The 14,642-nt window shown below is 40.0% G+C and overlaps 1 protein-coding gene across 8 annotated transcripts in view; it reads left to right on the top strand.

Moving 5' to 3' along the window:
* The window catches only part of ppp1r9a (protein phosphatase 1 regulatory subunit 9A), a 55,944-nt gene that overhangs the window by 3,256 nt on the left and 38,046 nt on the right, over positions 1–14,642 (top strand). For 5 of the 8 annotated variants that reach the window (XM_023344824.1, XM_014470141.2, XM_023344825.1 and 2 more), the window contains exons 1-2: positions 3,802–4,173; positions 5,846–7,339. In XM_023344824.1, the coding sequence (XP_023200592.1) occupies positions 5,948–7,339 (1,392 nt within the window). In that variant the 5' untranslated portion in view covers positions 3,802–4,173; positions 5,846–5,947. Of the gene's footprint in view, positions 1–3,801; positions 4,174–4,223; positions 4,343–5,845; positions 7,340–14,642 lie in introns of those variants that run through there. The other 3 variants (XM_023344821.1, XM_023344823.1, XM_014470140.2) reach the window with 2 other exon arrangements.

Genomic DNA, 14,642 nt, shown 5'->3' with positions numbered 1-14,642 from the left:
GCTGGATCCCGGTCATGGTTTCCTAATGTGCTTTGGGACCCTTAATTTACCCCACATGCTCCCCTGTTGTCAGTCACCGCTAAGACTGCTCTTTGAAAGCAGCGATAAACATCTTCTGTTTGATAAATTCTTATTTGATACTAAATCCTTGGCTTTCGCAGCGAAAGCTCTGTGGTGATTTGCTGCTTTCTCCCATCTATCCCCTTAAGATTATTTTTAGGTTGCTTAGCAACATCTTACACAGCCGGTGTTTATACAAGTATGAATGCATCACAAGAATCATTGTATTTGTAAAGGAGGCGTTACACAGCCACCCGATCAAGGGGAGTGAGCCTACCGCATGTTTGGGCTGGAAAAAAGCTTGATTTGGGATTTTAATGTATAAATTCAACTTTCCTACACATAGGGGAAAAATGTATCTACTGTATCTCTCTAGACACTAGAGGCAGGTCTTGAAAATATAAAAATCTGGATGATTTTACATTTTGCGCTTTTAAATTCGGACTGGATAGAAGTTGTCATCTTAGGTTCTTGATCTTTGAAAAAGAAACTATTTAGTCTGTCACTTACACAGGACGGCATTATATTGTTCTTTGGTAATAAAGCAGAAAAACAACCTTGGTCTCATATTTGATGAGGATGTGTCATTAAAATTTTATAATAGAAATTATGTTCTAATTTCAGATCCAAAATACTTCCAAAAATAAACCTATCCTGTCCAAGAGTGATGTAGAAAAACTAATCTAATGCTGGGTTATTTATATTTTTTATATAATTCTTTATTGTCAAAAAGTCTCTGCCTGATCCAAGATGCTACATATATCAGAAATCTGACTATCCATCTGTTCCCAACAGAGCACTTCCCTCTCATACTGCAGGTTTAATGGTCTAAAAGTATAATGAGAGACAGATCTTTAACTGATCAGGATCCTCTCAAGTGGGACCAGCTCTCAGCCTATGTGCAGGCAAGTGGGTTAAATTATCCTGAGTTTTCTCTGTGTTTCTGCTGTTATAGGCTTAGGCTGGTGGAGGACATACTTCTCCTAACTCTACTACACTTTCCTATTACTCTCAATTTTTTTATTATCTGACATTGTTTCTCCTAATAACTTTATTTTCGGTTTTTTTCCCCCTTGGCTGGCATTCTGTATTGTTGTCATACTTTTCTAGAACAACATCTGAAGTGTTGCTGTTAAGTTCATGTTCTCATTCTAGAGATGATGCACTGGATCCTGGCGTTCTTCCTTTAACTGCTTCACTCTTCTAGAGAAAGAAACTGAATGAACTATTTCTGTGACTAACTGTGTGTACTGTCTTACATCCTATAAATTTTACAGCCGGTTTACAGTTGTGTTTCTCACCTAAATGAAGCCAATAAATGTAATGGGCTTTGCATAATGGGACTGAATTATGTGGTTGCTTTTCACAAAGTAACTTGTGCTGACATTTGCTGCGATTTGATGCTGTATAAACAAACCGAACTGGATTGAATTTAAATGGTGAAAGCTATTTCAAAAACATAAAACATAACGTCAACATTTTTTGTTTTTTTTTAATTCGTATCCAATGTGATAGACCGGCACTGTTAACGGAAAATATCTAATTGTCTAAATTGTTTAGAGTAAAACCTAAAATCAGTGATAAGCACTTGTTACGTTGTTAGATTGTCTGTACATGTGAAATTAACAGTGGTCTCTATTTTATCGCAACAGAATCACTGAAGTAAATCTGGACCGTCTGTAAAAGTAATCACACATTTCAGTGTTGACAAAGCTTCCCTGTTTCCTCGTGATTAATCACATGATTTTCTGCGTTAGGTGGTGTGTCTGTGAACTGCTGTGTGACCCAACCAGCTGGAAGGTCTGACTTGCATAGATCCCGCTAAGCATGAATGAGGAAAAACAATATTCATATTCCTAAATTATTTGGAAACTAAATTCTTAAACATTGCTTGTTAGAGTTAAGAAATCCAGACCTAGTGAAATAATGAGATTTGAGTGAATTAATGTCAGAGATTACTTTATATTTAGTTTTTATCCCAAACAAATTTGAACTGTCTAGTCATTTCCAATACAATCAAGGCATACATAGGCAGATGTTTGTTGTTAGTTCAGGACTAAACTCTAACTATATGAAATCATGTCACAGTGGGCGTATACGGTTTCATTTTACAGTTAGTGACCCAAAAATATATAAAAATTTCATGGGCATAAACAAAAAAGCAGCTTGTTAGCTATATTGGACTTTAATTGTTGACTCATGTCAATAAAACATACTTTTAAATCCTAAAAATGCAGAATTTATGATTATCTCAACTCAAAACACGCCTCTTTTAAATCTTAGAGTTTAGAGCCAGTTATTTAAAAGACTAGTTAAAACAAAAACAATTTGATATTTTATGAGTTTATTAATATGTGGCTATTGAAGGAGCAAATTAAGAGTAGCGAAGGTATTTTTAAAACTGAACGTTTGTCTCTAAAACATGATGTTGTAGTGGAAGAAACTAGTAATATGATGTGAACGTGCAACAGTTTTGAGCATTTGAAGTAAGTTCCTGTAAAGTTGTTATTTTGCAAGTAATAACCTTATGTGGGTTCTGCAGGTATCTAAATCTGGATAAAGAGAAAGACGTTTTGACTGAAGATTCAAGCTAATGACAAATCAGACCAGGGATAGTTTCAGAGTAAGGTTATGCCTAGGATCTCTTCAATAAATTAAACACACCTTGGCATACAACACAAGAACATTCATTCATTTATTTATGTCAGTCATAGCAACCCTTTAGGGGTGTCTGCCCCCGCCTGTTGCTAGAGGCTGCGGCCCAGAAATGTCTTTTTCCACCGTTCTATTTTCAAGCATTATCAATCCTGCTAAAACTTTCTACGGCTGATTCAGATCGCTGAATCAGCAATTAGTGCAACACTTGTGTTTGTTACGTCTGTCAAATGACTCACACAATTCAGAGCATTTCCATCACCAAAGTTCAAAATCTTTGGTGATTTTGAAAAGTAAAATTCTGCTGGAATTTTACTTTTAGTAACGAGAACAAGCGGGTCTGATCACATTCAGTCTGACTTAAACAAAATATGCCCTTCTTTGTGACGGAAATGCCTCATGACGGAAAAAAAATACACACTCGTGTTTGCTGGGATAACGTTGAACACAACGGTCATTTTTCATATCGCACGTTTTGTCCTGTTACCCTCGCAATGTGAGTTTGTTTTGCGAAACAAATTGTGCTCATTTCAGTATGGCAGAAAAACTGATCCAGTCTAGTTGACAATTAAACTTGTGTGTTTCTTTGAACTATCAAAAACACACACTGTAATGTACTGCAGGTAAGACCCTGACTACTTAACACAACCCCTTAGAACCCACATAATAATAATAATAATAATAATAATAATAATAATAATAATAATAATAATAATAATAATAATAATAATAATAATAATAATAATAATAATAATAATAATAATAATAATAAAATCCAAACTATCCCTTTAAGTTTAAATTTAAAGTTCTGGCAGTTGAACTGCAGCATGACATAACAGCTGTAAACTTCCCCGGCACCACTTCCTGGCCCCGGCACCGCCGTTTGGGAACCCTCTCATATGGACCACCAGCATCAGTGTGGTCCTTGACCCCACGCCACCCAGAGCGTCTACCGAGCACTCATCCTCCAGCGAAGTTACAGTCGCTGTGTGTTGGTATTTATGCCAGACTGCAGGCTCACTGAACTCCCCCCACCCCCTAGATTATCGGACCGAACCATTGCCGCAGTTTAGGTTTGAGCACCTGTCACATGACGCTTTCTATTTCCACGCCGCTCTTCATCGGCGCGGCGAGTTCGTGCGCTTGGACGCGACGTGGATGTGGATCGGACGCTGCCCTCCGGCGAATGCTGCGAGAGAGCAAGCTCTGAGTGAGACGGGCTGCCAAATTGCCCCGACACCCCTATTGTGCAACTGGCAGCATCACCCACTGCCTGCAATGGCGTTGAAGCGGCTTCAGTGTGTCTAAGCGGTTTCTGTAGTGGCGATTCCGTCCTGGACCACTTACGAGCGTGGGAGAGAAATGTTATTTTTGGGAAGCTTTTCCAGCGAGAGCATCCATATTTCCCCCCGCATTTGCCCTCTGGATTACATTTCGTGCCTGTTAGGAGCGTTGAATGTAAGTCTTTTGTTTTTTGTTTTTTTGTTTGTTTTTTTTTCTTCTTCTTCCTTGCAGTGGAGCCAGATCGCAGTGGTTTTGTGGCGAACAGTTAGAACTTCGCCGTCTTGAAAACACCGAGAACATTTGAGCGCATGTGTTCCGCCTGTTTTCAGAAAGGTAGATAAATGTAAGTAAATGCACGTTAAAGGGCTCCGGGGAGGGAGGGCAGCCTGAGCTGTCATGTTCTGCGCGGTGTGGCTGATGTGCGCTTGTTTGTCTGATTCAACCGAGTCAGTGCTAAAGCCTCACTTTTTTTTCCTCCTCCCAAACAACATTATGATCTTCTTTTCCCCCTCCACGGTGGTGCTGGAGATCAAGCCAATCAATATATTGCTTTACAAATTCACAGAAGTGAATTTCTAAAGAGTCCAGCTTGGTGAACAATGAATAGTGAACCAGGACATGTAGGTTTCAGACCTTGCTTCTGTTACTCTTACATCTATACCATTCAGGCTGTGGGTTAATGGATTTTTCATGTACCGGATGGTTGCTCCTGTGTTCTTTTTTTTTATTTCAGTATTTCCTGATGTTTCACCTCTCACAGTGTGGTATGCATTTCCGAACCAGATTAAATATTAATGGCTGTAGATATGGAATATTTGTCTGCTTTAATCCAGTATTACGGCGTCTGGAAGCAGAGAAATATTGCCAAAAGTGCCACATGTCTGCAGCAAAACATTAAAGCTCATAGTAAAGATTATACAGTCAGTGAGTGATGGCTGACATTTTGGAAAAAAACAACAAGCAAACAAAACACATAAGGCATGTGACGGCTTGAGAAGATAAAAGTGTTACTGTTCTTAATAGAGGCGGTTATCAAATGAAAAGAAAAAATTAGAAACTAAAATAAGTATATTTTGTACAGCTTTGAACACAAATGTAAGATTCTTAACATGAAGTATAGATTTGTAAATATCAAAGGGTGTGACCTAAAGACACTAACAGTGTAATTGAGGTAAAACCGCACAAAATTGTACGTCAAAACATTCCTGCAGTTAAAGCTTTTTAAATTAGAAGCACCGATGTTGACCTTCTCCAACATATTGCTGTTATTGCCGGTTGGCTGGCTGAATCAAGGCTAATGCATGTTTTACTTAATTATTTTTAAAAAATTGTTAGTTTTTTTTTTTCTGGTAAAAAATGATGGTTGCTTATCAGTGCGCTCATGTACCCTTTTTAAAACATTTTTATATGTACCATGAATCTGTGGTATTCTTATGCTTGCTTATACCTTGCATACAATAACATCAAGCAGTATATTTGTTCTACTTGTCCTTTGAAGAGTATGTAAATATGTAATTGATAACATAATGTATATGTTCTAGATTTTATCTATAATTGTTAACAAAGTTAAAAGTTAGCTACGTATGATTGTTTATGTGTCTGGAAGTACATCATGAAGTGTCAGGAGGAAGAGTGAGTTGGGCAGTACACAGAAAGATACAATACCTGCTTTTTCATTCAACATCCTCAGGCAGGACTCTTCATCCCAAAGTTGCCTCTGGTGCTTTTACTGATGTGTGTTTATCTCTGAGAAAACACTGTGGGTAGAATAAAGAAGTTCTGCATTGACTGTTGTTAAGATCAGAATATAAATTCAGTCTACTTACATCTCTTTTCCTCTCTGCAGGTGTGACTAGGCCTAAAGCACTGGAGTAGGCCCAACTAGACTTTGGACTCTTAATGAGGTCACAGCAATGCTGACATTGCCTCTAAACCCAAAGACATCATCATGCTGAAGACGGAGGCTTCGGGGGAGAGGACCAGCCTCCGCAGTGCCTCCCCCCACCGTAATGCCTACCGGGCTGAGTTTCAGGCACTTAAGAGGGCCTTTGACCAGCCTCGGATTGATGGGGACTCGAAGCCAAAAGACCTCGAGCGGGTGAAACAACCGAGGGGTCGCCAGTATGGCGCTCACGTCAGTCGCATTAAGGACATGTTCATGCAGATGGGCTCAGAAAATACAACCAGTAAAGCCAGGGGTCGGGATGAATCCTCGCTGCAAAAACTAGTGAAGCCCACCAACTTTATCAACAAAACTGATGGATCAGTCATCAAACTTCAACATTCTTCATCTGCTGAGAGGATTGGGGGTGCAGGGGCAAAGTTTTCCGAAACCAGGAAACTATTTGAACAACAGTCACGTGACCAATCCCAATCACCAGTCTTTCCCTACGGACGCGATAAGAGGGGCTCTCATGAACACCTTGACGACTGGAGAGGAGCGAGGTCCAACAGAGGCAGCACAGACTCTCTGGACTCTCTGTGCTCCAGAACCGAGGCATCATCGCCAACCGTTAGTCAGCTCAGTGCTGTTTTTGAAAATGCTGACCAACACAATCAAGGGGGGTCCTATAGAGGAGTCAGTAGGCGAGCCCTCTACTCACCTGATGGATCCTACCGCCAAGGAGGAGATCTCAGCGAGGATGAGTCACAACAATCTCCAATCCGCGGAAACTACCGGAACAAAATCGGGGGCAAGTTTCCTGCGTCTTCATCCACTGAGGACTTCCTGAGCCCCAGTCCTGGAGCAGATACTTCTGAAGCCAAAAAAGAGAGTTCACGAGATAAAGAGATCCAGGACAAAACCGGGGAAGCTTCTAGAAGAGACAGGCAAAATTTGTACAATGCTACCACCAATGGAAGCCAAGTTAATGGCTCTTGTGAAGAAGAAGAAAACCCCTCAGACTCACTGACATTTTTTGAGGACCAAGAAGTCATCAAAGCCTCAAAATTTACACATAGTACTGTGATTACTAATAAAACTTTTGAAGATGTTACGCATGAGCTGCTGCCCTCCACAACCCCGCAAACTGGAGAAAGCAAAGATGACGTGGATGCTTTGAAGCAGGAAACATCCCCTGAATCACCCAAGGACCAAATTGAAGTACCGGAGGAGGAATATACAGGAAATGAGAGGGTGATTTTCAACGCAGATGGGGACGCCTGTTACCAGGGATGGGGGGAAAGCTGCACCGATCCCGATGATGACCTGTATGGTGATGACGAGGATATTGTCTACGACCCAGGCTCCGATGTGACGGAGATCCCTGGTCTGCCGGAAGAAAACAAGGAGGACATCCCACCAAAGAGGAAGATTTGCTTCAGCACGTCTCCCATCACAGTAAGCTGGATGTAGTTTAAAAATGTTGTGCTAACGCACTGAGCTCAATTACACCCACAAACAGTAGACTATACAGTAGACAAACAAATAGTGGAATAAAACAACAATATACTCCATTCAAGAGTTTTTTAAAAAACAATCTATTATTTCAGCTTGAAACTTAAACCACAGTGAATTATTGCAAGTTCTTCATTGTGTTCCTTTCTTACATGTTTGTATAGTTTAATATCTTACGTGCTAATATGGTGGCAGATGAAACATTGCTCTCGGGGACTTTGACGTGTTTATGAGCACATCTGTGCATGTGTTAGTCATGCTGGTTCAACTCCCACGCAATTATAACACAAGACACTGTGTTTGTGTTTTCTCCTGCAGTGTTTTGTTTCATTTATTCAAATGGCAAATTCATCATGATATTGTTTGCATCACCCAGGCAGAATCCATGTAAACATTTTTCTGCATTTTGGCATTTGGCATTAAAGGGCATTTGGGGGCCCTTTAATACAAGTATTTGGTAGAGGCTTACACTAGCTTTGGAAAGGTGGTAATTACAAGGCAGTGGTGCTTGTTCCATCTGTCTTTTACTTTATTTCAATACTGTATTTAACGCTCCACTTCACATAATGCAGCAAGTGTTTCAAGAGATGGATTTGGAAGATTATGCAAAATATTTGCCCCGCTTTTGTCCTCCAAGTACTCAGCTTAACATTTGTAGGAGCAAACAACATGCCCTTTTCTTCTCTATTTTTGGTTATGCGGTCTGTCTGTGAAATCTAGTTTCTCTGCCTGAGACTTTCAACCGGTGCTTGGCAATGGGGTGAGATACTGCTTATGATGTGAAGCAGAATCTTGAGAAATGTAGGTTATTGTAGAAGAGCTGTAAGTGGAGCTGTAACAAACGACCAGGGTGGTTGTCACCAAACCCTTTTAACACATAGTATTGAAGCAGAACAATTAGCCCAGTTATGCTGAGGCAAAAACCTTCACGTTGGCTAACTAATTACCCTGAGCTTTCTCTGCAAAGTGTGTCATTTTGCCCTGTTTTTCTTCTCCTTTAGAAAAACACACAGAGAAAAACAGGTTTAGAGTCAATGTTGCCTAGTACTAATGTTTTGCTGTTTTATAAATAAAATAATATTGAATATTTTTGTACATCACTTATAAAACCATCTTAAATACATGTATCTATATTATAAAAATGCTTGTACATTAATTAAGAAAGTTAGAATACCTCATTAAATATTTGGTTTTTCTAAAAGAAAAGTTTCCATATTAATGGTTTATCTTTTTAATTTAAGGTTAATGGAACTTTCATTGCATGCAAAGACCAGACAGGCCCATTGTTTTATGCATTGTTCATAAAAGTTTACAAAAATGTGTCTATTACGGTAACTGGTTCAGGGGTGTACCCTAATAGCTAGTGGACCTCCTTAGGTTAAAAAAATATATATTTTGTGAGACAATTCTTGTAGTCAGTAACCTTTCTTTGATATCAATTTAAGGAAAGTTTGTCACTTTCAGCTGTGAGATGTGTATCTTATTCATCTGTCTGACTTTAGAGAAGTCCTTGTCTTTGCCTTTTGTCCCCTTCGGCTAAAGTCCTGCCTTCACATTTTTCTTGGAGAGTAACGGTTTTCTCCATCCGTGAAAGTTAAATGTGAGCAGTCTCTTTCTGATAGCTCAGGTATGCACCTCTTGTTGACAATGTAATGACATTTTTGGATTTTTTGATGCTACATTTAGCAGTCTGCTTTCAGGGTGAACATGCCTTCATGGGTAAGTTGTTTTGAGCATCTTCCACACGTAGACTATTTTGTGTGCAGTGTAATGATTAATATCAGATTAATTTGAGAGCTTTTTAAATAATTTTTCAGGCTCAGAAGCTGCTTCCGATGGCCTCAGACAGCTCTTTCGATGTCCCTGTGGTTTTCACTCTCACCTCCAACACTTGCACATAACAGCAAGTTTCTAAAGTTTACGGCAGCTCAAACCTCTATCAAAATGCTGAGTTGTGACTTGCGATGCTTTTCACCTGATGTGAAATGCCCGTTTGATTTCACGTTTGTCTTCAGTTTTTGTTGTTTATTTGCTTGATTTTTTTCAAGATGTCAGAAAAACAGCCAGACTGTGCCTTTTGGGAGAGTATTAACACAGTGAATCTGAATACTACAGCTCTTGTTGCCCCATTTAGCGTGCAGTTTTTTTGTTGTGGTGTTGCGTTTCAAGGCTTCTGTTTTCTATGAAAAGCCCTGACGCTCATTCATCATATTGAATATTCAATAGGGTTGCTGCCCCATCCCCACACGCAAACTCACCACCAATTAGACATGCACCCCTCCCACCTCTTCATTACACTCCCCCTCTGCTCTCAGCACATGAGGAACAAACAGGGTTCTGTCTTTTGTTCATCTTTATGGTGAAAGACACAAAGCTATTTTCTCAGCCCCCAGCACGAGTCCAGCTTGACCCCAGTGGGTAGAGACTGTAGATGGTTTCGAAATTCTGTTACATAATTCTGATGAAGTCTTAGTACTTATGCAATGTATTTCTCCTCCTTTGTAAAATGATGAAATTATTGGAAACTCAATTAATCACAAAGCTTTTAAGTTAGGTGTAGGAAGAAGGTGATACCATTTGAGAACGCCTACTTTGTTTTCTCTTTTCTAAGATTATCTGCTATCAAGAAGAAGATTTTCTGTAGTAGGTTTTTTTGTCTTCTTGAGTCTGGCAACACTGTTTAAGCAGAAACTGAAAATATTCGCTCTAACCCCTCCATTTACACAGTGCTGTTCATTAGTGAAACAGCAATGTTTTTTTTGTTGCGGTCCAGCTGCTTGTTTACATCTCTCCAGTTATCATTGTCTCCAACGGCGGCACTTTCTCAAACCAGGTCTTATGGTGAAGCATTTCGGGAACACGAATGCAGAACGCTCACCTGCATGCATGGGCAGAGAACAACAAAAACAGTGGCAGATAGCATTGTGCTGTCTGTGCTTAACACATCTTCTGATAAAAATACATTGTATGTGTCACATGAGATCTTGGTACATTGAAGACGAAGACGGGCTACTGTTTTCTTAAATTAGGTCAAAGCTAAGGGTCAAAAGCTCATGTGTGTTTCCACACCATAATAAGATCACAGTGCCACGCAGTGGCTGGGCATGACAATTACAGTGGATTCAAAGAGTCTTCGCTGTTTCATCTAAATGTGGAACTTTTCCCCAATCAGCATCCGAAAATAGTTTCCAAACAGCCTTCTTGCCCAAACTTGGCCTAAAATAAAATACCACAGATGTTCCTTTGACTTAACTCTCCACGGGGGCAAATTCTGGCCAGCTGCTTCAACATCAGATTTTCTGAGCTCTTGACAGACACGTCACTTTGAACATGACAAATACCATATCTGGTAAACATCAGACTATTTGCACCATCTGGGTCAAAGTTGGCCTCGTTCTCTGTAAATACAGGCTCGCTGAGCTGCTTTGTTGGATGTAAATCACAGCTTTTAACGTCCTCGCTGACCCACTAAGAAGTGACCGCTTTGAGCCAGCAGACGCAGCGGTTGTCTGCCATACCAAGCGGCACCAACCAACGGAGAAGAGTCGGGTCTCATACTAATTGAAACTGCAGAGTTTATCCCCGACATCCGTTCACTTGTTCAGTGTGTGGCCAACAGATTAAAGCGCGGGCATTAAAGTCGATTTGGTCCTCTATCACACATTTGATGTGCTGTTGTCAGGGCGCGTTGTGTTCAGCTTATCCGATGCAGAGAACCTAATGTGTGATCTGAATTTATCACGCACATCTCTTCCAGTTTGAATTTCCCGACCTTGGCTGTGTCTATAACCTAAAAGCTGCAACCGTCACTTGTTGCTGCCTTGCCTCTTGTCTTTTGCTGTACATCAGACGGACATCTTGGGTCTCTGCCTCTCTGCTGTGTCAATCAACTGTTGGGTTCTCTCCTTCTGCACGAGTGGTTTTCACTTTTTTCATAACTGTTTTGTGCCTGTAGAGCCACTGTGGTTTCATTAGTTGCGATACTGCAGCATCTTAATAGCATTAAATAGATGTGATGAGTGGAGCAGCAGCTAAATGGCCGCTGAAGTGGCTCTGTAATCGCCCCGCTCCACTCTGATGTCAATGATCATGCACACAGAGGCCGACGTCCATTAGTTTCTGCTGCTGCATCGTCACTGCAATCCTGAGTCGGATGGATCTGAGGTCAGAGCCGTGATCAAAGTGATATTTAACCGTCACCCCTACGTAGCAAAGGTTTCCTGAATGCAGACGGGTGTTTGTTCTGCCAAATGGATTTGAGGCATAAAAGGGTTTTGTTGACTATCCATATTTATTCATCTATCTATTGTTTTCCACTTCTCTTTGGGTGTAACAGGACCATGAGGGAAACACAAAAAGTTATAACGACTGTATTTGGTAAAGGATCAAAGAGAGTCGCTCATGCCAACACAACAGACACAATCCCAGCTCACATTCACTCAGTCCCACTCCACAGACTTGTCAGGCATTAAGAGGCGGTTATTTCTCTTGAGGATTTGGAAACTCTTTTATGTGCCTTCGGTTCAGGACGTGGCAGAGAAGCCCCCTGGCTGAACCAGTGTCTGTTCTTCCTTTTGCTCTTGTGTACAACAGTTCATTCTACAGATTTTTTATTTATTTATTTTTTTTGATGTGCGATCATGTGGGACTCCAAAGCATCCTTATGTGGAGCGTGACTTAATACAGTCATATAAAGGCCAGCTCAGATTAGATGAGCTGTGGCCAGCAACTTTGGCCTCCAACTTTGTTTTCTGGTGGACGGGATTATTCCACTTTAGGACAGCCTGCGTTTCTGGATGCAGATATATGGAATTACACACGACGTGGATTACAAACTATGAAATATTTTGAAATATCTTCTGGAGGAAACAAAATCAATGGACCCTTAGCTGGTTGCAGTGTTTGTGGAGCCTGTGAGCCAGAACGTATCAGTCAGTTCTGTCAGCAAGTCTGCATGTTTTCCCTCTGGGTCTGGGGTCTGTCTCCACTAGTCTTTAGGTGACAGGCAATGTACAATCTGGATAGGTCACCAGTCTATTGCAGGGCAGTACATACACACACAAAACAAGCACCCATGCATACAAATACACACACCCCTGGGCACTTTAGAGTAACCAATTAACCATAACATTTTGACCTGAATAGAATAGAAACAACCTTTACATGTGTAAAGGTTCACACAAAAAAGTTATTTTATTAGTATATAATAACAATAATAATAATAATAATAATAATAATAATAATAATAATAATAATCATAATAATAATATACTCTATAAGACTGTAACAGAAAATATTGTGCAGTTGTTAATGTTGTGAATGTTTTTATTAGTATTAATCATCACCTTCATTGGATCTTTGGTCTGCTTTAATAAGTGCTGGACTCTTATCACTAAATTCATTTTAATGTCGATATCCTGCACATTTACATTAATTGGTGTCTTATGTCTTAGTTATTTTCTATTAATTTAAAATAACACTGTTTTTACAGTGCTATAAAGTTGCCTATGTGAAAAATTGAAAAATCTTTGGCGGAGAAGTATTTTATTATCCAGCAGTAAAACTCAGCGGTGATGAAAGGTTTATTAAAAACAATCTATTAGATATTGGAGTTTTTTTCTATAACGATCCTGCTTTCAGATGCAGGAAAAGGAAGAGCTACAGCTCTGAAGCATTTTTATTTTTCCTTTATTTTTTCTCTGATGGATACAACTTTTGACTCAGATATTAATGACTGTGTTTGTACATGTATCCTGCTCACTCTAATTTTATTTCATTTTTTTTCTCCGAAGAGTTTTTGCGGCGCTAGTGGCTTGTATTTTTTCCACAGTACGCAGACAGGAAGGAGGGTGAAGAGAGGGGGGAAGACATGCGGCAAAGGTCGTCGGGACCGGGAGTCGAACCTGCGACGTCCGCGTTGAGGACTAAGACCTCCAAACGTGGGGCGTGCTAACCCCCTGCGCCACAACAGCACGCCCCCTCACTCTAATTTTAATGCAGTTGTGTTTTTGTTTTCTTGTTTCGGGGCCACCCGATCCTCCACGGGACATACATTTTTAATCATCCAGGAAAGACGAGATGGACGTTGTGCTTTTTGTGGCTGGTCAGGTGTTGTACAGCAGCCTCTGACATGACCAATCTTCCAGTGTCCACCTACCCAAATACCTAATAGTCCTACCTATGGTGAATAATATAAAAAAGCACACTAGGCTTCTGCTGTTCTGTCATTTTTAACAGTGAATCAAAAATAAAATAATTTGGAATTTAAGATTTTGTTAGAATTCAACAGGTTTTCCTTGGATATAAAGAGAATTGAATAATAATAAAAAAAGAATTCACTAAAACATACAAATATTTGTAGAATAGTTTCAATCAGACAAAGTTATTAAGCTTTTTGGGGTAGGCCTCTACCAGGCAGTGCTACATTGCATATAAAAGGCCAAACTTTCTTTCGTATTCCTACTAAAATGGGAAAGAAATTCCCATTTTCTGGCAAAAAAATGGCTCAGTCAGACCGAACTGAGTGATTTTAATTCTTGGCAGATTCTCAGTTTTATGGACTTTCACTGCTCCATTCTAATCCATGACTATCCTGCGATCTAAGCCATTCCCATGTAGCTTTGACTGTACGAAACCTCTGACCCAGTCTCAAGTCTTCAGAACCCTCTAACACGATTCCATCCAGGATTGCCCTCTATTTAGCTTAATCCGTCTTCCCATCGGCTGTACTGAATTTCCCTGTCCCCGCTGGAAGAAGAAGATCCCCACAGCATGATGATGCCATTTGCCACGTTTCATACTGGAGGTGCATTTTTTTAGGGCGATGTGCATTGTTAGATTTCCTCCACACCTCTCTTTCTATACCAGATTACTTTTTTTCCAATCTTCGTTTAAGGATCACTGGGAGATCCCGATTAAAAAAAATGTTTGCCACACTTTTCAGATGTGAACTCCTGATTAATTTTGAAAACCTTGTATCCTTTTACTTCCACTTGAACTATGCTGTGTGAGGTTATCACATAAACACACAGACGTTTGTAGTTGTAGCTTGAGAAAACGTGAAAGAGTTCATGGGATGTGTGAATACTCTTGCAAGAAAAAATAAGAAGTGGTCCTCTGCTGCAACTTAAATATTATTTTACTTCTTATCCCAACATATATATTTCCTTTTGACCATTTGATTTAGGACAGTTCATGTATCTCGCTTGCCGTTGGCTAGTAGGTTGGTTGTTAGTGGGAACCATGG

This window comes from Xiphophorus maculatus, chromosome 13 (assembly GCF_002775205.1).
Source record: "Xiphophorus maculatus strain JP 163 A chromosome 13, X_maculatus-5.0-male, whole genome shotgun sequence".
Lineage (NCBI taxonomy): Eukaryota > Metazoa > Chordata > Actinopteri > Cyprinodontiformes > Poeciliidae > Xiphophorus > Xiphophorus maculatus.
This window is presented reverse-complemented; position numbering and strand designations above follow the sequence as displayed.